Below are 24000 nucleotides of genomic sequence, written 5' to 3'. Positions count from 1 at the left end.
AGGATGTCACTCTTCTCCAGGCACCCAGTGCTTACCAGGGCCAGGCAGGTGAAGTCCATGAGTAAGGCTGCTGAGAGTAAGTCGCTAGGGAGTGGGGGACCAGATCACGTGGCAGACAAATTCAGGCATTTAAAAAACGTTGGATAAGACAAGCAAAACTTTTTCTGCAGTCTGCGTCTGGTCCTGGAGCTGGGCAACTTGTAACTAAAATAAGTGATGCCCCAAGTGATGAGTGATGCCCATATCATGTCAGCTCCTTCCCTGGAAGGTCTTGCCTGTTCATCCTGTCCTCTCAAGTCTCTCTGCCGTTTCAGGAAGATAGACCCTATATGTTTCCCTACGCTTAAACTGGGATGGATTTTTTTTGTTTTTTACAAAGACAACAACAAGACAAAACAAATCTATATTAAAGTCACACCCCTGAATTAAAAGCATTGACTTAAAGTCACTTTAGTAAGTTTTTATCAAGCAAATCTAATGACAATGGTCATTGCAGTGAGGGCATATTCACCAATAAGTGTAATGACCATATATTTTCATTAAGATCAACTCTGGAAAAGCAATAGAATTGCATATTAATCAAGCAATCAGTTTATTAAACTTCGTTTATGATCAGGTATGTTAAATACAACTTAGTACAGTATTATATGAGTATTATAAAAGTGTCAAGAGAAGCCACCACAATGAGAAGCCCGCACACCGCAACAAAGAGTAGCCCCCGCTCGCCACAACTAGAGAAAGCCGACGTGCAGCAATGAAGACCCAATGCAGCCAAAAAATAAAAAACCCATTATGCACAATATAATGCAAAATTATCCACACGCAGCAATGAAGACCCAATGCAGCCAAAAAAATAAAAAACCCATTATGCACAATATAATGCAAAATTTAAAAAAAATTGTTACTCTAGTCTCAACTGCATCAGAATAGAAGAAATGGTCAATTATAAGTTTTAATGCTGAACTTCTGATTGCAATGCAAGAGTCAGTATTTAACAAAAAAAATTTAGTTTTAATTGTGTTAATCAGGCAGAAATAAAAACAGCAAGATGTAAAGATTCAACTTTCTATGGGTAATGTTACATGGTAATACGTTTTATAAACATCATGGCAATTACTGTAGTACCACAGAAATTGGACAGCTAAATTACATTTAATTCAAAAGTTTCACCACCAACTCAAAAACTTAATTGCACTATTTGACAGTTTTCTTCTCTTATAAATGAGTTGGCCATTACAATTAGACGGTCAGTTATTTACTAGCTTTAAGTTTCAAGAAGGGCAGGGACAATATGACACAAAAGCCATGTTCAATTCAACTAAATAAATATTTGAGCATCCACTATGCAACTTTTCCATGTTGGGTGCTAAGAGCACAATGGTAAACAAGGTAAGCATGTGCTCTTCCTTGATGGAGGTTACGGCCTAGTTGAAAATCAGATGAATGAAACAACAATCATGAGAGAGAAACCCTGAGAGCTCCGATAGGGTAGTGCCCTATTATTATCAATATAACCTCTCCTGGTTCGAAGGGACCTTAAGTAAGGCTTCTATTTTAACCACCAATCCAGGGTTTGAATTCCCTGGCTGAACTCAGATCAGCAGCACTCACAGAAGGAAGTAGTTACTATTCAAAGGCCTGCTTTCCAAATTTTCAGATACTGTTACACTCGGAACTTTAAGAACTGACAAGACCAAGCAAAAAATTCAAGGCCATTTACTCACCTGGTAACCAAGCTCAGCATTCTGTGCAGGCATTTAAGTAATTTATTACATTTTGAAAAATATTTTTTAGTTGAATACCTTTTAGTTGTGTTTATTTCACCAAGAAAGCTATACATAAACTAATTTTTAGAACTGATAACCAGGTAGACGTTTGATTCTGAGACGATAGCGCAATGGATTTTAAAAACAGATAATTCATGTACAGGTACAAAAAGATTAAAATAAAATCTCCCTCCTTCCTTTGATCCCAGTGATTCAGTTTTCTCTGGAGAGCAACCACCCTTTACCTGTTTCCTTTGTATTCTTCTGGTCTTTGCATTTACAAACTTAAGTGCAATGTACCCTTCTATCCTCCCACCCCAGTAGAAGCACACTGTATATGCTTGGGCACTTGGCCTTTGTCCTTACCATTATATTGGAGATCTTCCCGTATAAGTATGCAGTCATCTCATTCTCTTTAACTGCTGCCTAGTGTTCTGTTATATGGAATGTGCCATACTTATTTAACCAGTCTCTAACTGATGAACATTTAGGTTGTTTCCAATCTTTAACCAGTAGAAAAATGCTACAATGAATACCCTGATACATAAATTATTTAGCATATGTGCAGTGGGTTCTTAGGGGTAGGCTAGGTACCTAGAAGTGGAATTGCAGGATCGATAGGTTATGAACATTTATTATGTTGATAGATATTATCAAATTGCCTTCTGAGGAGGTTTATCAATTTACACACTCACTAGCAATGACTGAGAGCGCTATTTCTTCACATCCTTATTGACATACTGTGCTATCAAATTTTTGGATCTTTGCCAATCTGAGAGTTACAAAATGTTAACTTTCTGTAATAGTAATTGTCTCCTAACTTGTCTCCTCAGCTCCAATTTCTAAAGCATTCTGCATGCAGCTACCAAATTAGTTTTCTTAAAGCATGTCACTCCTGGTCTAAAACCTTCTGAGATTCCCATAGCCTGCTGGACTCCCTGGCTTGGAAGACAAGTCCCTCCACCACCTGCTTTCAGCCTACTGTTCCTACATGATGTTTTACTGTTTCAGCACACACACTTACTTCATGCTCCAACTAGTCTGAAATAAGTCCCATTAATCAAACACACTGTATCAGTGAGGGACCTGGCAGGAAACAGATGGCACACTTAAAATGGATAATTTAAGAAAAGCCTAACACAGGAGCTATTTACAAAGCTGTGGGTAGAGTTTAGGAAAAGCAATAACAGATAGTGCAATACCTCTTATCATTCCTAGGGCTGAAGGGACAAAACTGTTACCTGAAACCAGAAAGAGAGCACGCTACGTGGCAGGAGCTGTGACCTACAGTAGAGGGATGTAGCCAATCCGTTGTGACCTGTGGGCCGAAGAGCAACAGGAATTTCAAAACTCTCTTCAATTGTGCCTTCCATTGGCTGAACCCAATCAGAATTTTAGGGCAAGGACGTCTGTTTCCCAATTTTAGGGCAAGGAAGTCTGTTGATGCAGTCCATAGGGGCCAGCTCCCAGGACAGCTCCAGGGTGGAGAAAAGTAAATAATAGATTTGGAGGAACAAATGGAAGATATTTCCTACAAACACCTTCTGCCATACTTTCTGGTCTTTGCTCAAGCAGTTCCCACACAGCTTGAGTCCATCTGCACTTGCCAAAATTTTGCAAAAGCCAATCTGGGAAGTCTCCTGGGATTTCCCTCAGTCTCTGTGAGAACGAAGCATGATATTTTGAGACAATAAGAGCAAGAAAGAAAAGTGCATGAGCCAGTCTCTGAGGCCAAGTTGTTGCATTCTCCAGTAGAGACAATTTTCGAGGGAAAGAAAAAAATTTGAAGAAAGTGAGAAGTGTAGGCCAATTCCGAAGACATTCATGTGATGGCAGAACTTTAGAAGGCCTGGCAGCATGATTAGATACAGAGAATCCGGTATGCCTCTGAGTCAAGCAATAATTTCAGCAGTCATTGTCTTTTAAGAAGTTTAAGAAAAGATAAGACATCAAAGGAAAAACTTCTTGGGACTTCCCTGGTGGCACAGTGGTTAAGAATCTGCCTGCCAATGCAGGCGACACGGGTTCGATCCCTGGTCTGGGAAGATCCCACGTGCTGCAGAGCAACTAAGCCCGTGCGCCACAACTACTGAGCCTGAGCTCGAGAGCCTGCAAGTCACAACTACTGAGCCCGCGTGCCACAACTACTGAAGCCCGAGCACCCAGAGACTGTACTCCACAACAAGAGAGGCCACGGCAATGAGAAGCCCGCACACTGCAACGAAGAGTAGCCCCACAACTAGAGAAAGCCCACGCACAGCAATGAAGACCCAACACAGCCAAAAATAAAAAATAAAATTAAAAAAGAAAAAGGAATAACTTCTCAGAAAGACCAAAGAATGACCTCTACAGGAAAGGCAAAAGGGAAGCTTCCACTGCCAATACAAACGTACCGAGACTTACACAAAAGTTAGCTGTAATCTTTGAAGAGAAGGAAATGGAGGAGGGAGGAGAGGGGGAGGGGCATTCACACACATCTCATTGGTTATGGAAATTTCCAAGAAAGATGCCTGGAACGTTGAAAGATTTTTAAGGTCCCTGAGTAATGAGAAGGCTTATGGACATTCACCAAGAACATTTCATTGAAGCTGTAGTTTAAGAAACATTAGCAAACCCAACTTGTGCACAAATTTTCCTCAAAAAGAATATCAAGGGCTTCCCTGGTGGCGCAGTGGTTGAGAGTCCGCCTGCCGATGCAGGGGACACGGGTTCGTGCCCCGGTCCGGGAAGATCCCACATGCCGCGGAGCGGCTGTGCCCGTGAGCCATGGCCGCTGAGCCCGCGCGTCCGGAGCCTGTTGCTCCGCAACGGGAGAGGCCACAACAGTGAGAGGCCCGCGTACAGCAAAAAAAAAAAAAAAAAAAAGAACATCAACAACAGCTTTTTGACCTTATACATACTTAGTTTATGTTTGCTGTATATTCATATTTTACTTTTATTTCTTTTCATCTTCAATTTTGGCATTTTTATGGTAGGAAATGTGTTTCCAGCGCTGGAAATATGGGTGAGACCTGAAGTGGCTTGACTTGTAACTGACGATAAGGAACAAATTAACTTGTTCAGTACAGTAGCTCCTACTGACTGGGATATGTCCCCAGGGGGCTTAATAAAAAGTGCTGCTTGTGACTCATAGATACAGAGAACAAACTAGTGGTTACCAGTGGGGAAAGGGAAGGTGGGGAGGGGATTAAGAAGTATAACAAAGGACTTCCCTGGTGGTCCAGTGGTTAAGAATCCGACTTCCGGGCTTCCCTGGTGGCGCAGTGGTTGAGAGTCCGCCTGCCGATGCGGGGGACGCAGGCCGCGGAGTGGCTGGGTCCGTGAGCCATGGCCGCTGAGCCTGCGCGTCCGGAGCCTGTGCTCCGCAACGGGAGAGGCCACAACAGTGAGAGGCCCGCATACTGGAAAAAAAGAAAAAAAAAAAAAAGAATCCGACTTTCAATGCGGGGCAGGCAGGTTGGATCCCTGGTCCGGGAACGTGGGGCAATTAAGCCTGTGCGCCACAACGAAGACCCCGACCGCACCCCAACGAAAGTTCCCACCTGCTGCAACCAAGACCCGACGCAGCCAAAAATAAAAATAAGTAAATAAATAAAAACAACTACTGTATTAAAAAAAAAATTCTGCCAATGCGTCACTAATCTTTAAAAAAATGTTCTAAGACCCTTGTATTATCCTAAAGGAAGGAAAATATACTTAAGTTTAGACTTTATTAAATATACATGAAAACATTTCCAGGATAATTATTTAAAACATAGTAATAAAGCGTATAACTTGTAACTGGTAAAAAGGGAAAAGTTAAAGGAGGAAGAACACCTTAACCAATCCTAAAGAAGTCAAAATAAAGGGAAGAAGAAAAAAGAGAAGCATAGAAAAAGTTGGGCAATGAAAAAACACTAAATAAGTTTGGTAGAAATAAATCCAAATACATCAGTAATCACAGGAAATGCAAATAGAATAAGGCTTCCACTTAAAACACAGATTGTCAGTCTGGATTTTAAAAATCAACTATATACTGTTTTCAAGAGATAGATTTAAACATATGGATTGAGAAGTGTTGAAAGTGAAAGACTAAAAATTATCAGGCAAATACTATTAAAGAAAGCTGGTACAGATCTATTAATATCAGAAAACACAGACTGTAAAGAATAACTTTACTAGGGATAAGAAAAGGTCCCTATAAGATGAAAAAGGCTCAATTCACAGGAAGATATAATAGGTCTAAGCTTGTATGCCCCATTACAGAGCTTCAAAATGTATAAAACAAAATTGGGCAAAATAGCAAAGAGCAAACAACGAATTCATGTCAACTGGGAGGATTTTAACCTTCTCTCAGTAATTAACAGATAAGTAGACAAAATTCAAATATAACATGAAAGATTTAAACAACATTGACAGTTTTTAACAAGAGCATTGCATCCAACTATTATATAAGACACACATTCTTTTCAAACACACATGGAATATTGACCACATGACAATTGGCTACAAACAAGGCCATAAAGCAAACCTCAAAAATTTTTTCTAGGTTTGGTATTGTTACATCATTTTACTACAATGCAACTAAGTTAGAAATCAATTTTTTAAAAAGAGAGAGAACATTTGAAAGTTATAAGAACTTAAAAGAATGTAACAAAACTTACTCCGTGTGTATCATACGATCATAAGCATAAAAATTCCAAAATAATCTATAGAGCAATTATTAGTGCTAATAAGAGCATCACATTTTTATATATCAGCAATAAACATCCAAGATATTCTTGATGAAAAAGGAAAAGGTGTGTGTGTATGTGTGAGTGTGTTGCCTAATCAAATATGAAGACCTTTTTTTTTTTTTTGGCCACTCCGTGAGGCTTGCAAGATCTTAGTTCCCTGACTATGGATCGAACCCAGGCCTATGACAGCGAAAGCCCAGCGTCCTAACCACTAGGCCACCAGGGAACTCGCAAGACTAATTTAATTAGAGCAAAATGATGATGGCACAGGAATATACAAAGTGACTAATGGGACAGAATAGGGAACTGAAAAATAGATCCATGCACGTATGGAAAACTAGTTCACGACTGGGCAGTTAAGACTATTGGGAAAAGGAGAGATTATTCAATGAATTGTGTGCTGGGACAACTGGTTATGCATATGGAAGAAAATTAAATCATATTCCTTCATCACACCATACACACAAATCTACTCCGGATACACTCAAATCTTAAAGAGAGAAAAAGTATAAAATTTTAGGAGGCAATGGAGGATAGTACCTTTGTTCCTACGTATGGGGTAAGGAATAATTTCTTAAACAAGCACTAGGAAAAGATTGAAAAATTCTACTATATCAGTAAGGACTTCTGATCCTCAAAAGATGCCATAAAGAAAGTGAAAAGTCAAGTCACAAACTGGGAGAAAATCATTGCAACACATATAAACACCAAAGAAATATTATATGGCAAATATAAGGAAGTCAATCAGAAAAATGTTAACTACTGATATGAAAAACGGGCAAAAGACAAGAACATACGTTTTGCAGAGGGAACATAAATGGCAAATAAATTTATGACAATGTACACAAACTCATTAATAACCAGGGAAATGCAAATTAAGACCACAGTCGAAACAGGGAAAACAAAAATTAAGAAGTCTTGACTCAATAGTTGGAGAAATTGTGGATGATAAATATTCACTGCAAGTGGGAGTAGAAGTTGGCTTGATCACTTTAGATGATATTTGGCATCACTCCATAAAGGTGAAGATTCATATACCCTACTTCTCAGCAGTTCCCCTCTTTTGGCTACACCCCAGAGAAACTTCTGCTCAGTGGGAGACAGGTACAGAATGTTGAGAGCAGCTCTGTTCATAAAAGCAACACCAGAAATCATTAAAAAATAAACATTAGGGCTTCCCTGGTGGCGCAGTGGTTGAGTGTCCGCCTGCCGATGCGGGGGATGCAGGCCGCGGAGCGGCTGGGTCCGTGAGCCGTGGCCGTTGAGCCTGCGCGTCCGGAGCCTGTGCTCCGCAACGGGAGAGGCCACAACAGTGAGAGGCCCGCGTACCGCAAAACAAAACAAAACAAAAAACATTAGGGGCTTCCCTGGTGGCGCAGTGATTGAGAGTCCGCCTGCCGATGCAGGGGACATGGGTTCATGCCCCGGTCTGGGAGGATCCCACGTGCCGCGGAGCGGCTGGGCCTGCGCATCCGGGGCCTGTGCTCCGCAACGGGAGAGGCCACAACAGTGAGAGGCCCGCGTACCACACACACACACACACACAAAAAACAAAAAACAAAACAAAAAAAACCATTAGAAATCATCTCTGCATCCACCTACAGGAGAATAGATCATATGTGTTATGATCAACATATGATAATAAACTGAAGCTGCATGCAGCAACATGCATGAATCTTAACAAATAATGTTGGATAAAAAAAAGATACTGGAGACTATCTATGATACAATTTTGTAAATCTCAAAAACAAGCAAAAAAATATATATATATGTAGGGAAACACTACATGCTTTTTATATGAAAAGGAAAAGCTAAGGTATTTAGAATAATGGCTATGTCTTGAGTGGGAGGGAAGGTGTATTAGTCAGCTCAGGCACCATAACAAAATGCCACAGACTGTGGCTTAAACAACAGATATTTATTTTCTCACAGTTCTAGAGGCAGCAAGTCCAAAATCAAGGTAGTGGCTGATTTGGTTTTCTGGCGAGAACTCTCTTCCTGCTTTCTTGCTATGCCCTCACATGTCCTCTTGCTATGTCCTTTCCTCAGTTCCTGTGAGCCGAGAGAGAGCCCTGGTCTCTCCCCTGCCCCACCCTTGTTTTTGGCTGAGAGGCTTGTGGGATCTTAGCACCCGGGCCCACAGAAGTGAAAGCGTAGAGTCCTAACCACTGGACTGCCAGGGAATTCCCTCTCCTCCTCTTCTTATAAGGACACCAGTCCTATCGGATTACAGCCCCATCCTTATGACTTCATTTGACTTTAATTACCTCCTTATAGGTCCTATCTCTAAATACAGTCACATTGGGCTTCCACATATGAATTTGGAAGGGACTCAATGAGTCTAGAACAGAGGAGAATGTGATGAGAAGAATCATATATATTGATACAAGTTACGTGTGATATTCGAGTTGTGTGATGAGTGAATATTTACTTTATTATTATGATTTATAACCTATGTTACATATATTCTTTTTTTTTTTTTTTACATATATTCTTTATATCAAAAATTATATTTAAGATTCAGTGCATCCTATCAAAATTCCAATGGCATATTTCATAGAAATAGAACAAATAATTCTAAAATTTGTATGGAACCACAAAAGATCCTGAGTAGCCAAACAATATTGAGAAAGAAGTACGAAGCTGGAGTTATCACACTCCCTGATTTTAAACTATACTACAAAGCTACAGTAATAAAAACAGTATGGTACTAGCACTAAAACAAACACACAAATCAATGGAACAGAATTGAGAGACCAGAAAGAAACTCACATTTATATGGACAATTAATTTATGACAAGGAGCAAATAACACAATGGAGAAAGAATGGTCTCTTCAATAAATGGTGTTGGGAAAAATGTACAGCCACATGCAAAAGAATGAAACTGGACCTCTGTCTTCCACCATACACAAAAATTAACTCAAAATGGATTAAAGACTTGAATGTAAGACCTGAAACCATAAAATTCTCAGAAGAAAAAATAGGCAGTAACCTCACCAACATCTGTCTTAGTGAAGTTTTTGTGGATCTGACTCCAAAGGCAAGGGAAACCAAAGCAAAAGTAAACACATAGGACTACATCAAACTAAAAAGCTCCTGCACAGCAAAGGAACCCATCATCAAAACAAAAAGGCAACCTACTGAATGGGAGAAAATATTTGCAAACCATATATCTGATAAAGGGTTAATATCTAAAATATATAAAGAACTCATACATCTCAACAACAAAAACCCCAAACATGCCAGTTAAAAGTGGGCAGAGGATCTGAACAGACATTTTTCCAAAGAAGACATACAGAAGGCCAACAGGCACATGAAAAGATGTTCAACATTACTAATTATTAGGGAAGTGCCAATCAAAACCACAGTGAGATAGCACCCCATACCTGTTAGAATGGCTGTTATTGAAAAGATAAGAAATAACAAATGTTGGAGAAGATGTGGAGAAAAGGGAACACTCATATACTGTTGGTGGGACTATAAATTGGTGCAGCCACTATGGAAAACAGTATGGAGATTCCTCAAAAAAAATTAAGAATAGAACCACCATATGACCCAGCTATTCCACTTCTGGGTATTTATCCAAGAACACAAAAACACTAATTTGAAAAGATATATTGCATCCCAATGTTCAATGCAGCTTTATTTACAATAGCCAAGATATGGAAACAACCTAAGTGTCCATCAGTGGAGGAATGGATAAAGAAGATGTGGTATATATACACAATGGAACACTACTCAGCCATAAAAAAGAATGAAATCCTGCCATTTGTGACAATAAGGATGAAGCTTGACAGTATTATGCCAAGTGAAATAAATCAGAGAAAGACAAATACTGTGTTATTTGACTCATATGTGGAGTATATATTAAAAAAAGAGCAAACCAACAAACACAGATATAGAGATCAGATTAGTGGTTAACGGAAAAGAACTGGGCTGGGTGTAGGTGAAATGGGAAAAGGGGGTCAACTGTATGGTGACGGATGGTAACTAGACTTGTAGTTTAGATAGACCACTTTGTAGCGACCTCTTTGTAGTATATACAGATGTTGATTTATAATGCTGTACACTTGAAACTTACATAAAAATTATATTTAAAGGTTAAAAATTAATGAACTATAGCTGTGTGTATTAATATCAGTGAAATTCAAAATAAAATTTTAATGCTGATTGTACATTTATTATATGTGGGCTTTCCTGTATGTACAAAAGATTTAAAAGTAATGTTTGGGTGAAAAATACAAAAGCAAAAAGAATACTTACCATATGATTTTATTTATGGCAAGTTCAAAATCATGCAAAACTAAAAAATTATTGTTGAAGCACATACACATAGGTACTAAAGAAAATCAAGAGAAGAATAATTACCAAATTTAGGTTACCTCTGGGAGTACAGAATGAGGGGCACCCAGGTTGCTCCATGGTGCTGGTGATATTCTATTTTTTATGCTGGGGGAGGGAATATGGGGGAGGGAGAATGTTCACTTGAGCATTATACTTTTTTTACTCATATTAATTTTAATTAGTCAAAGATTGTATATAACTGGTTCCTTAAGATGACTATTTTCCAAATGCTTATACTCTCCTTTGAGATACATAAAAACGAACCTGCTTAGTTACTATTTTCACTTCTGTCTTCTTCCTGCTTTAGTCTAAATTCAGCAAACAATTAAATATGTGTCAAGTGATATCAAGTGGTGTAATCTCACTCTTCCACTCAGATTGGCACCTGTGGGAGGAACACTGAACTCCTCTGCTATCTTGGAGATGTTTACATTTTGGCTGTAAAGCTCAGGGACATTATACCTGCAAGCCAGGTCCAGGTCAAGCTTTTGGGTTAGCTGGCTGTTGCAGAGGGACACTCAGAGGGATATTTTCTTGCTCTTTAACTCTTTCTGAAATATTCTTTCATAAACAGTCCTTATGATCTTGACTTGTTCTTATCAAACTGGAGTTTGTGTTCATTATGGAATTTTCCATTTTAAACTGGTTCTAATGGCTCTGTTTGATCTTCATTCTGAGGAGTAACCAGGACTATACCTGAAAGAGGGAGGGCAAAAACTCATGAGAAAAGGTTTTTGTTGCTTTGCAAGAAGGAAAGAAAGAGGGAGGGAGGGAAGGAGGGAAGGAGGGAGGAAGGAAGGAAGGAAGGAAGGAAGGAAGGAAGGAAGGAAGGAAGGAAGAAGGAAAAAGAGTAAAGAGAAGTCAGGATGACAAGGGAGAGAGGTTAAGAAAGCAAGAGTCAGTTAATTCTTCAAAGAGCCAACCTGTGCCTCATTCTTCCTTGGGTGGGAAGTCCAGAGAGATGATCTCTTGGGTTCCTTTATTTTTTTGTTTTAAATGTACTATTTCATTATTTTCATTCCATTATTATAATAACATGAAAGGAAATTCTAAGGAAGAAAAACTAATCACCCCTAATTCAATTAACCTATTCTATTATCTTTGTAATAGATTTATAGCGTCAACACTTACATCCATTGGTCCAGCAGGGGAGGTAGCCAGCTTTCCCCATCCTCCAGCAGGGATGCATTATTCCTTCCTCTGCAGCCTGTTTCTCTTGGCTCGTTCCTCAGCGTATCCTGCCTTGCTTCCTACTTGAAAAGTTTGGCCAGGGACATTTCTGATGTGTCTGGTCTTTCTCTTTTGCCTTTCTACATAATTTAACATCCTCAGAGATGCTAGCCTGAGAGGTGAAATCTCCCTTTCCCATCCACTGAAGTCATTATATTTTTGGCCACCAGGGGGCATCCACAGACTTGCCATAGACTCAACCCTGCCTCTGGGTCATTTGAGGAGAAAGAGGTCCTTGACTAATTGGTTTATCCCTGTAGACCTATTTTTAACTTTTGTTTCTGTTTTCTTCAGCAAATCTTTCTTCTCCTTCCCTCTGATTGTCTCACATGCATGTGTGCTCCTAAGAGATTCTCTGAGACAGCTTCACACTCTTTCATGTCCCTTTTCTCTTGGGACAGTTGTCCTCAGATTTTGTGTATATGAGGTACAAATCTGGTCGTACTTCTGGTTGTCTGAACGTCCTCTCTTGGAGGACGTTCTATTAACATCTTGCCCTTGTGTGATACATTTATTACAATTGATGAATCAATTTTGATACATTATTAGCTAATGTATCAAATTACATTCAATGTCTCTGATGATGAAGAGTTGAAATCCTTTGAAGGTCCAAAGCTACTTAGAAGCTGAATCTTGGCTGTTAGAAGAGTGATCATTCTGGGTAATACTGTTTTTGACTCAAAATGTGGTCTGACAATAAAACAACAAGACAGATTTCCCCAAATGGCTCAGAACCTGGCCTTGGAAATCACTCTCAAATTGGAGTTTAGACTTGGGTCCAGCAATGGAATACGTGTTTTGTTTTCCGAGGTGACTACTCTGGAGGACAAAAAAGTCAGGTCCCGTTGCTTTGTTCTCACACCTCCTCTACATGTGGAGAAATACTCCTTCGATTTTACTTAGTGATTTGGAGATCTTAAAGAGGAGTGTGTAGGTGGTGAATCTAGTGGGACCCAACAAACACATAGGGAAGAAAGGAGATTCCAGGTTGGAGAGTTGACCCTCTTACTGCCTTGAGCTCATGGGCCTCTTATTCTAATCATGAAGACTTCCTTGGTATTTGGTGGACATGAATTTGAGGACAGGATCGGTTTCTTCTTAAAACGGCTTCTGGTTATACACAGGCTGTTCTGAGAAGTGGAATTGCTGGATCACTGGCAATGTGCATTTTAAATTTTAATAGAGATAGATAAATTACTCTCCCAAAAGTCTGTAAAAACTTATAATCGAAAGAAAATAATCCAATTAAAAAGTGGGCAAAAGTGCTGGACAGACATCTCACCAAAGAAGATATACAGATGGCACATAAGCATATGAAAAGATGCTCTGCAACGTATGCCATTAGGGAAATGCAAATTAAAACAAGTGAGATGCCACTACACACTTATTAAAATGGCTAAAATCCAGAGCACTAACAATACCAAATGCTGGCTAGGGCGTAGAGCAACAGGAACTCTCATTCATTGCTGGTGAGAATGCAAAATAATACAGCCACGTTGGAAGATAGTTTGGCAGGTTTTTACAAAGCTAAACATAATCTCACCATATGATCCAGCAATTGCACTCCTAGGTATTTACCCAAATGAGTTGAAAACGTATGTTCACACAAAAACCTCCATAGTAGAGTTTTGGTAGCAGCTTCATTTATAATTGCTCCAAATTGGAAGCAATCAGGATGACCTTTAATAGGTGAATTGATAAACACACAATGGTACATTCACATTAATGGAATGTTATTCAGCGATAAATAGAAATGAGCTATCAAGCCACAAAAAGACATGGAGAAACATTAAGTGCATATTGCAAAGGGAAAAAAACCAGCCTGAAAAGGTTATATGCTGTACGATTCCAACAATATGACACGGAAAACACAAAACTATAGAGACAGTGGCTGCCTGGGATTGGGCAGGGAGGGGAGGAGGAATGAACAGGTGGAACACAGGGGTTACTAGAGCAGTGAGAATATTCTGTATGATACTATATGATATAATGGTGGAAACGTGACATTATGCATTTGGCAAAACCCATAGAACCATGCAACACAAAGAGTTAACCCTAATGTAAACTATGAGCTTTAGCTAATAATGTATCAAAATTGATTCATCAATTGTAATAAATGTATCACACAAGGGCAAGATGTTAATTATAGGGAAATTGGTTGGGGGAAAGCAGTATTTAGGAACGCTCTGTACTTTCTGTTCAATTTCTTTTGTAAACCTGAAACTACTCCAAGAAATAAATTAAAAATAATAATAAATTTACAGACTCATCAAGAATGTATATCTCATTTCTACTACCTTTGTTTATATTGGTGACAGAATTTTGACAGATGTGCAAGTTTGGTCTTTTATTATTGTTTTAATTGCATTGCCCTTTGTCCTACTCAGATTGACAAGTTTTCCAGATCCTTGGACTTTCCAGGTTCGCTTGTTATAAATCACCTGTTCCTTTCCTTTGCCTGCTTTTCCAGTTGATGATTTTTTTTTTTTTTTTTGATGTGGAACTGTGGCAGTTAATTTTTTTTTCTTTTTTTGCTTATTCATTCTTTTTTTTACATGTTGCAAATATTTTCTTCCAATCTGTCATTTGTTTTTCAACTTGGATAATGATGTCTTTTGTCCCATTAGAAAGTTTCAAATTTTGAAGGAGTTTGGCCCAGAAACATGCTCTGGGGAGACACATGATGTGATCTGAGCCAGACCTCCAGATAAAGCCCATTTCTCTGGCCAGTCTTGTCTTTTTGCTTTGTTTTGTTTTCGTGGTATGCGGGCCTCTCACCCCTGCGGCCTCCCCCGCCGCAGAGCACAGGCTCCGGACCAGCGGCCATGGCTCACGGGCCCAGCCGCTCCGCGGCATGTGGGATCCTCCCGGACCGGGGCATGAACCTGCATCCCCCGCACCGGCAGGCAGACTCCCAACCACTGCGCCACCAGGGAAGCCCAGTCTTGTCTTTTTTACTCCTGATTCTTCAAGCTGAACCCAGAGCCCTCTGCTCCAGGGTGTCCATGGAGGTTCCTCTTGACCATGTTCTGAAACTGGCACGGCTTTATCTAATGGGATGAACCTGACTAAAGAGATTAGCAAGATGTCTTGTGGATCCCACTTTTAATCTGCAGCCTTCAGTCTGTCCCTCCTCTGCTGGGAAGGGAGCTGCAGAAACGACACGCGGAGGACTGGCCCCTTCATGAGCTGTGACTCTGAGGCCCCTGCTCCCACTAGTGAGTTAACAGGGGTCCCAGGCTAGGGGACGCAGCATGGGCAGCCCCCAGAGCAGCTCCCTGCAGCTTGGGCCATCTGCACCCTTCCCAAGGCCCTGAGTCTTCAGGCTCCGGGCTTACTGAGGTCAGGAGTGAGAGGCTGCCTGGACTGCACTCTGCAAGTATGGCTTTGCTGAAAGTCAAATTTGACCAGAAGAAGCGGGTCAAGTTGGCCCAAGGGCTCTGGCTCATGAACTGGCTCTCCGTGTTGGCTGGTATCATCATCTTCGGCTTAGGGCTGTTCCTAAAGATTGAACTCAGGAAGCGGAGTGACATGATGGACAATTCCGAGAGCCATTTTGTGCCCAATTCCTTGATAGGGATGGGGGTGCTGTCCTGTGTCTTCAATTCTCTGGCGGGTAAAATCTGCTATGACGCCTTGGACCCTGCCAAGTACGCCAAGTGGAAGCCCTGGCTGAAGCCATACCTGGCCGTGTGTGTCCTCTTCAACACTGTCCTCTTCCTGGTGGCCCTCTGCTGCTTCCTCCTGCGGGGCTCCCTGGAGAGCACGCTGGCCCACGGGCTCAAGAATGGCATGAAGTTCTACCGGGACACAGACACCCCAGGCAGGTGTTTCATGAAGAAGACCATCGACACGCTGCAAATTGAGTTCAAGTGCTGTGGCAACAACGGCTTTCGGGACTGGTTTGAGATTCAGTGGATCAGCAACCGCTATCTGGACTTTTCCTCCAAAGAAGTCAAAGAGTGAGTAGCCTCCAGTCCTGGGGTCGGAGTGATATGGGGACACGGAGACACGAGCCTGTGACTCCCCCTGTCCAGTGCATTTTCCTCCCCATTGGGTGCTCTGTGTGTACAACTTATTACTGCGTGGGAGGGTGTATTGGGTTGGACCATATGGAATTGTCAATATTCTATCATTTTTGAGTGATAAAAATAGCAACTTCATATGGTTCAACCTAATGTTTGGCTAAGATGGGAGGAAAGTGTCAAGTTATAGAAACTATTTGAATGGGGGTCACCAGGGGGAGACCCAGCCAGGACCGTGTGTCTGCTTCATTCGGGAGGAGGGAATTCATGGATCACATATACTGAGACTTCATCTGGCTGCTTGTCTCATTCACTCAAAGTGAGTGCATTCGGTCCTAAAAGCATAAATTTCTGGGTTGGTTCCCTTGTTTTCCAACCTTTCAACCCTGAGTAACCATTCTCAAGGTGTTTGTCCTTGGATACGGTGGAAAGAGCAGAGGATGGGGCAGTCAGGGGGTCTAGGCTGTAGTTTTGTCTCTGTTGTTAATTAGATGGTGATCTTGGATAAGTCATTTGATGCCCTGGGCCTTTGCTAGCCCATCTTTTAAAGGAAGGCACCAGAATACACAACTTTGGAGGTCACCTCCTAGCTCTGTCTAGAGCCTGGCATACAACAGGTGCTCAATAAATGCCTGCTGGTGTTTACTACTTAAATCATGATAGTGCAACTCGATAAAGTGTTTCTAAAGTGTTCTTGGCATGTGTAAAAATAAAATCCTGAGCGGCGGATGGAGGGAGGTGCTGGTGAGAAAGAGAATCTCACCCTTTGTGCTGATCCCAGCATACCCCTTCCCAGAGACCCACCATTGTGGGTCTTGAGTCGTTTTCCAGGGAAAGGTCAGCCTGTCCAGAGCCAGTGGCTCTCCCTCACCTCTTCCTTCTGTCCAACTCTACCCATTCCCTGCCTGAGGCTAGGGCTTCAATTGCTCATCCAGCTGGTTTATCCTCTGAGTGAGGCTGGTGAGTCCAAGGGGACATGCACCTTGGGCGCTGGGCACACTGGCATCAGGACATGGTTGAAGCCCAGACAACACCGGTGAACCCCAGATGGCTAGCTTAGCTGCTCCTCAGATGGAAGCGAAGTCAGACTGAAGGTCACTGCTTGGGATTGTTTTCTCTGTGGGTGGGGATTACTGCTACAAATCCCTTGTCAAGGAGGCTTGTAAACCACTCTGCCCTTCCTAGGGGACAGATCTGCAGGGACAGCACAAAGTGGCATGATTTATGTGAGGTGCCCTAGGAGGGTGTGAAGCCAGAGGGACAAGCAGGATTCCTGGGGATGGGGAGAGTGGGAGAAGCAGAAGCTGAGGGTAGAACTAGCCTTTGTGATGGACGGGAAGGGGCTTCTCATCTTCTCCTCTGTCATTTTCCTTGATCGTCTTCCGCACAGAGTCAGTCCTTGATGAGACTTACAAGATCTGTGATCCCCAAATCCCCTTCTGTCCCAGGGTGGAGAAATGCTCCAGGCTGCTCCACTCCCAATGGTCGGCATATCCAAATTTTCAGGCGAACATTAAACTTGATCAAAATTACCTCAATGCCCCATACCAACTTATTGGTGTGAAACAATCTTAACTCCATTGATTAGGAAAAAATTTTCTCTGTTACACACACACACACACACACATACACACACACACAAATATGGTCACAACATTAAGAGGAACTGACCATCCCTAACTGAGCCTGGCACTTGTGAGCTTGGACAAGCATGGAGGGACGGCTGGTTTTCGGAGATTTCTCAGGGGAATATTTACGGTCAACAGCTGGTTCCTGAAGGCTCCTGAGCTAAACGTGGAGATCAGGTGGGAACAATTCAAGATTTTTTACAAGAACTTACAAGCCTTTGACCGCACCCCACCCCAACCCCAGCCTGCCCTGTTGCTAAGTTGCTGGGTCTTTGAGGAGGAAAAAGGCCCTTATTTGGTGTGCACAAAACCTCTCCTGGGGGGTTTGTATTTTTGTTGCTTTTACTGTTAATCTCTATTTTGTGGATGAGAAAGCTGAACCTCAGAGAGCTTGAGGGATGTTCCTAAAATCTCATAGCAGGAAGTGGCAAGCTGGGGTTGGGGGTGTGGGGCAAATTTTTGGAAAAACCAACCAACCAACCAGCTTTATGGAGATATATTCCACACACCATACAACTCACCCATTTCAAGTGTACAGTTCAACGGTTTTTAGTACATTCCCAGAGTTGTGCAACCGATACTGAGGTTGATTTTAGAATGTGTTCACCACCTCACAGAGAGACCCTGCACCCTTCAGTGTTCACTCCGGCCTCCCCTGCCCCCAGGCCCAAGTAATCACTACTCTACTTTCTGTCTCTATAGGCTTCCCTGTTCTGGACATTTCATTTGAATGGAATCCTATAATATTTGTCCTTTGGGCTCTGGCTTCTTTGGTTTAGCATACCGTTTTCCGATTTCATCCATGTTGCAGCACGCATCAGCACCCATTCCTTCTTCTTTCGGGATGGTATCCCACTGCAGGGAGCGCCAGGTTTTGATTCTGCTCTTTCCACTCTGCCTCATACCGATTCGGTGTCAGATGAGTGCTTGTTCTCCGACAGCTGGGGGGTGTTGGGGTGGGGAGGGGCCTCAGGTCTTCCCTCTTCCTCTCTCTGTCTTGCTCTCTTCTTCCTCCTCCAGAGGGACAGCGGAAGGTGTGGGCAGATAAGATACAAGCTCTACAAACACCTGTGGATCGTGATGGGATTCTGGTCCTTCTGTGCCAGGGTCTCAGATCATCCTGGGGCCCCACAGAAGTCAGAACTGCCCCTTCCCCCCCGCCCAGGCTTTTCGTGGGCTGTGGCACGTGGAGCCATGCTGTGCTCCATCCTCCTGCATCTGTGTTTCCCTTCTCACTCCCTCCCCAGCCTGGTGGTCCTGGGGTGGGGGTGGGCGGGGACACTCTGTTATAACTGGGGGAGGCCCTCAGAGGGAGGAGTCCAGGAATGCTGCCTCCCTCAGTGACTCAGTCTTCGAAGCACGATATCGGGATATAGATTTGTGATTCTTAACCACCAGAGCTGCTTTTTTTTTTTTTCATTTTCAACTTTTATTATGGAAGATTTCATGCATTCACAAAAGTAGAGAGATTATAACAAATCCCCATGTACCCTCGCTCCCCCATAACATTTTCCCCCTTCTGAGTATTAAGAAGCAAATCCAGGGCATTGTTTCCTCTTACCTGTAAACACTTTAGGAGGAATTTCTAACAGATGAAGAGGGTTTGCTTTATTGCCTTTTTGTTTTTAACAGAAGCACAATGTTAGTAATGCCTACTGACATTACTATCGTCTAATACCCAGCCTGGGTTCAATATTCTCTGATTGTCTCAAGATGTCTTTTACAGGTGGTTTATTCGAATCAGGATCTAAACCAGACTTTGCATTTGGTTGTTTGGTCTCCTAAGTCTCTTACTCTAAATAGTTACCTTTTCATGCCATGTGCGTCTTGGAGGAAGTCGGCCATTTGTCCTGCAGAATCTCCCACATTCTGGGGTTGGGCCATTGTAGCCAATTGCTGTCTTCTAACGTGTTCATCTGTATTTCCCTGTAAACCAGTAGTCAGGGCTGAGGTGTGGCTGGATTCAGGTTCAGTTTTGGCAAAAGCACCCCCTAGGGTGCTGCTATGGGTACCTTACTGCATCACACCAGGAGGCACCTGAGGTCTTCAGCCAGTTTATAACAATTCCTTTAAAGTTTCCTCCTGTTTTCAGGATGAGCTGAGCTTCAGTGTCTTGGGGTGAAAGGCAGAGCATGAAGCAGCTCAGGGGTCTTGGCACTGTCAGCCTGAAGGAACTGTCAGCCAGGAAAGCCTGGCCTGGGGCCCTCAGTCTGAGAAAGAAGCTGGCACTAAGCTCTCACTTTACTGTCCTTCCCACGGAACCCACAGGCTATGACACCTGTTCCATCTTCCTAAACAATTAATGGATACCTAGAGAATTCTGGACCTTGGCCTAGGAGATTCCTGAGGGCAGGGCTGTGTCTCCCTTCAGACTGGGGCTCCCTGAGGATGAGGCTCTCTCTCCCCTCAGGCTGCGGCTCCCCGAGGGCGGGGCTGCGTCTCCCCTCAGACCAGGGCTCCCCGAGGATGGGGCCGCGTCTCCCCTCAGACCGGGGCTCCCCGAGGGCGGGGCTGTGTCTCTCCTCAGACTGGGGCTCCCTCAGGTCAGGCCTATTTCTCCCAATAAGACAGGACTCTCTGTTGCCGTCTAGATCTCCCGTCGGATTGGCTCTCCCTGAAAGCAGTGCTGTGTCTCCCTTCAGACTGGGGCTTCTTTAGGGCAGGGCTGGGTCCCCTCCTTCTTGTGTCCTCCATCACCACCTGCAGTTCTTTACATCCAGTGACTACTCAAAAAAGAAAGAAAAGAAATACTATTAGTATTTCAAAGAAATACTAATACTGCACTTGTTGTATACCAGGTGCTCTATGTGTATTACCTCAATTAATCAGCACCACACCCGTCAGAGACTTATATTGTCCTTTCTCAGGTGAGAAAACTGAGGCTCACAGAAAGAAGTCAAGTGAGTTGCCAAGATTCCACAGGTGTCACTCAGTTGGCATTCGGGTTGGGGATTGACACATTATCAGTTACACTCCTGGCTCCCTCCTCTGCTCATTTCCATATGGCTTTCCTTATTGATTCACCTACTAAATTATGTTGCTTTTTCCAGGAAAACTCCAACATGATGATTTTCCCAAGTCATATGTAGCTTGGCTGTGGGAGAGTGGGCTAAAAGAAAGCCTTATCTTAATTAAGACCCTGACAAGCCTTGGTGAGCCCTGAGCAGAGATTTGTAGCCTGGGAAATACTCTGATAGAAATAGTCAGCTCACCACCTAAGCAGCTCTCCTCTGCCTTTGTCTTAAGAGGGTGAGTGGAGCCTTAATCTGTGGTTGGAACCAGGGCAAGGGCTAAGTCAACAAGACAATGCTTCTGATGGAGAGGGAGGGCTAGTTTCAGAGATGTGGGACCCCAAGAGGTCCTAGGCTGGGGGTCTGGGGGAACCCCAATGTCCACCAAGCCAGGCATACCCTCAGGGTCCCCATTCTGAGGGAGGGAAGACACAGCCCTGCCTCAGGGAGTATGAGGCAGATCTGTAGGCTTCACCCCACCTTAGGGACACCTGGAGAGTGCATAGGAGAGATGATGCTGGACAAGGAAGGGCTCCTGGGACAGGGAACAGGGGAGAGAACTCACACTTTCCCAGGAAGTTTAGCTAGAAAAGCCAACAGGCAGGAAGGACCTGAGAGGCTCTGAGGAAACTCTGAGGGGAGGGGTGGGCAACTGCTGTGGGCTGGACTTCCACTTACTGTGTAACTTTGTGTGAGGCCCTGCCCTGCTCTGGGCCCCACTGCCTCCTCTGTAGAACAGCCTGGTGGGTCGTAGGGTCCCCCCCAGATGGCCATGAGTGGGGAAGAGCCAGCATTCTCATAGGGCCTGTGTCAAGTGCATCCTCCTACTGCCTCATTTAAACCTCCCACAGCCCCTGAGAGGGGGTGTGATTATCGCACCTCACACAAGTCCACAGCTCACAGATGCGTATTTGAGACTCAAAGGCCAGCTCTCTGTGCTCTACCCACTCCGTTCCATGGGGACACTGGGAATGGCCCAGGTGGGACATTGTGCAGGTGGAAGCGGACTCCGGGGACAGCCTGCAGGTCAGGAAGAGGGACGAACAGTGTTTGCATTTGGGGACCAGGCCCGCTGGGGTTGGTCATAGGGGTAGGACACTACGTCTGCTCAGTCCTGGGCAGGGCTGGCTCGTCCCTCAGGAAGGGGTGGGAGCCCCAAGCTGAAGGGCCTCTGCTCCAGTCCTCCCACTGGGACCACCCAGGACCACCCCAGCCAGCGGAACCAGGTGCCGTGCGGGGCTGTGCAGGGAGAGCTGCTCCCATGGCACTCGGTGCAGTTGAGCTTCAGCAGCAGCCACTCCCGTCATTGGACAAATGTCTCACAGCCCCTGCCTCAGGCTGGCATTGAGCTCTGCCCTTGCAGTCTTTTTTTTTTTAAGTTTTAAAAAATATTTATTTATTCATTTTTGGCTGCATTGAGTCTTCGTTGCTGTGCGTGAGTTTCCTCTAGTTGTGGCGAGCGGGCTTCTCACTGCGGTGGCTTCTTTTGCTGAGAAGCATGGGCTCTAGGCGCACAGGCTTCAGTAGTTGTGGCACACGGGCTCAGTAGTTGTGGCTCATGGGCTCTAGAGCGCAGGCTCAGTAGTTGTGGCGCATGGACTTAGTTGCTCCGTGGCATGTGGGATCTTCGTGGACCAGGGCTCGAACCCATGTCCCCTGCATTGGCAGGCAGATTCTTAACCACTGCGCCACGAGGGAAGTCCCTGGCCTTGCAGTCTTGGTCACAGAAGGCACTCTTCTCCACAGCTGGCAGAGGCCACACCACCCATGCACAAGAGACTATTCCCCAGCGGTGTCATGTGGTCTGTTCCACTGTCACAGCTGCTCCCCGACGACACACAGAGCTCACCTGAGGTCTCTTGCTCTGTTACCCTTCCCAGCCCTAGCCCAGGAGTCCACATGTCTTACACACTTAGTACGTACCAAGCACTCTTCTTAGCCTCTTTACGTGGATCCCTTCATACAACTCTTATGTCAACTCCATTTTACAGATTAGTAAACTGAGGCCTGGCGAGGTTAAGGAATTTTTCCAGAGGGATGAACCAGGAGTAAACTCAGGCTGTCCTGCTCTTATCGTGGTCCTGGTCCTGGATCACCTGTGCATCCAGGGCCAGCTGTTCTCTGGGCAGTGGGCTCTGTCCATGAAACAGAGGGCAGGGACTACAGGGTGTGTGGAAATACGGTCGCCATAACCCAGGCGAGGACCGTTCTGGAACCAAGGAGGCCACATTTTTCAGAGCCTTCCTCAGGTCTTAATCATACCGATCAGCAGACAGTTCACTGAAAAGAAACCACAAATGGATCTTAAACACATCAAAAGATACTTAACTTCACTTATAATGAGAAAAACAGAAATCAGAACAACTCTGAGATATTATTTTTCATCTGTCAGGTTGGCAAAGATCAAAAACAGGACTTATGTGGGTGTGGCTGGTGTGGGTGTGACTGTACAACCCCTGAGAGGAGAAATATGGCAGAGCTCGGGTGCAATCACAGGTGGACCCTTTGATTCAGAGATGCCTTTTCTAGGAATTGATCCTCTAGATATATTCCCAATATGCAAAATGACCCATGTCCATGTTTGTATTAACAAGTCACTGGGGGGACTTCCCTGGGGCACAGTGGTTAAGAATCCCCCTGCCAATGCAGGGGACACGGGTTTGAGCCCTGGCCCGGGAAGATCCCACATGCCACGGAGCAACTAAGCCCGTGCGCCACATCTACTGAGCCCACACGTCGCAACTACTGAAGCCCGCACGCCTAGAGCCCGTGCTCCGCAGCAAGAGAAGCCACCGCAATGAGAAGCCCACGCACCGCAACGAAGAGTAGCCCTCACTCGCCACAGCTAGAGAAAGCCCACACGCAGCAACAAAGACCCAATGCAGCCAAAAATTAAATAAATAAATAAATAAGTTAAAAAAGAGAAAAGAAAAAAAAAAAACAAGACACTGGGAAAATCCCAAATGTCCATCAATAGGAAATGGATAGTACCCTATGGGCCATCTGCACAAGGGGGACACCATGCACCTCATTAAAACCTGGAGAACACTCTCCATTTGACAGATATAAAAAGATCTCGCGGGGGCTTCCCTGGTGGCGCAGTGGTTGAGAGTCCACCTGCTGATGCAGGGGACGCGGGTTCATGCCCCGGTCCGGGAAGATCCCACATGCCGTGGAGCAGCTAGGCCCGTGAGCCATGGCCGCTGAGCCTGCACGTCCGGAGCCTGTGCTCCACAACGGGAGAGGCCACAGCAGTGAGAGGCCCGCGTACCGCAAAAAA

The 24000-nt window shown here is 44.0% G+C and overlaps 1 protein-coding gene across 1 annotated transcript in view; it reads left to right on the top strand.

The window, feature by feature from the left end:
* The first annotated feature begins 15437 nt into the window (after positions 1-15437).
* The window catches only part of PRPH2 (peripherin 2), a 14788-nt gene continuing 6225 nt past the window's right edge, over positions 15438-24000 (top strand). Inside the window, exon 1 of the mRNA XM_024766208.1 lies at positions 15438-16018. Coding sequence (XP_024621976.1) covers positions 15438-16018 — 581 coding nt within the window. The remainder of the gene's footprint in view (positions 16019-24000) is intronic.

Source organism: Neophocaena asiaeorientalis, unplaced genomic scaffold, assembly GCF_003031525.2.
Source record: "Neophocaena asiaeorientalis asiaeorientalis breed wild unplaced genomic scaffold, Neophocaena_asiaeorientalis_V1.1 scaffold46, whole genome shotgun sequence".
NCBI classification, from domain to species: domain Eukaryota; kingdom Metazoa; phylum Chordata; class Mammalia; order Artiodactyla; family Phocoenidae; genus Neophocaena; species Neophocaena asiaeorientalis.
The sequence above is the reverse complement of the archived record's forward strand: the minus strand, read 5'-3'. Positions and strand labels throughout refer to the sequence as shown.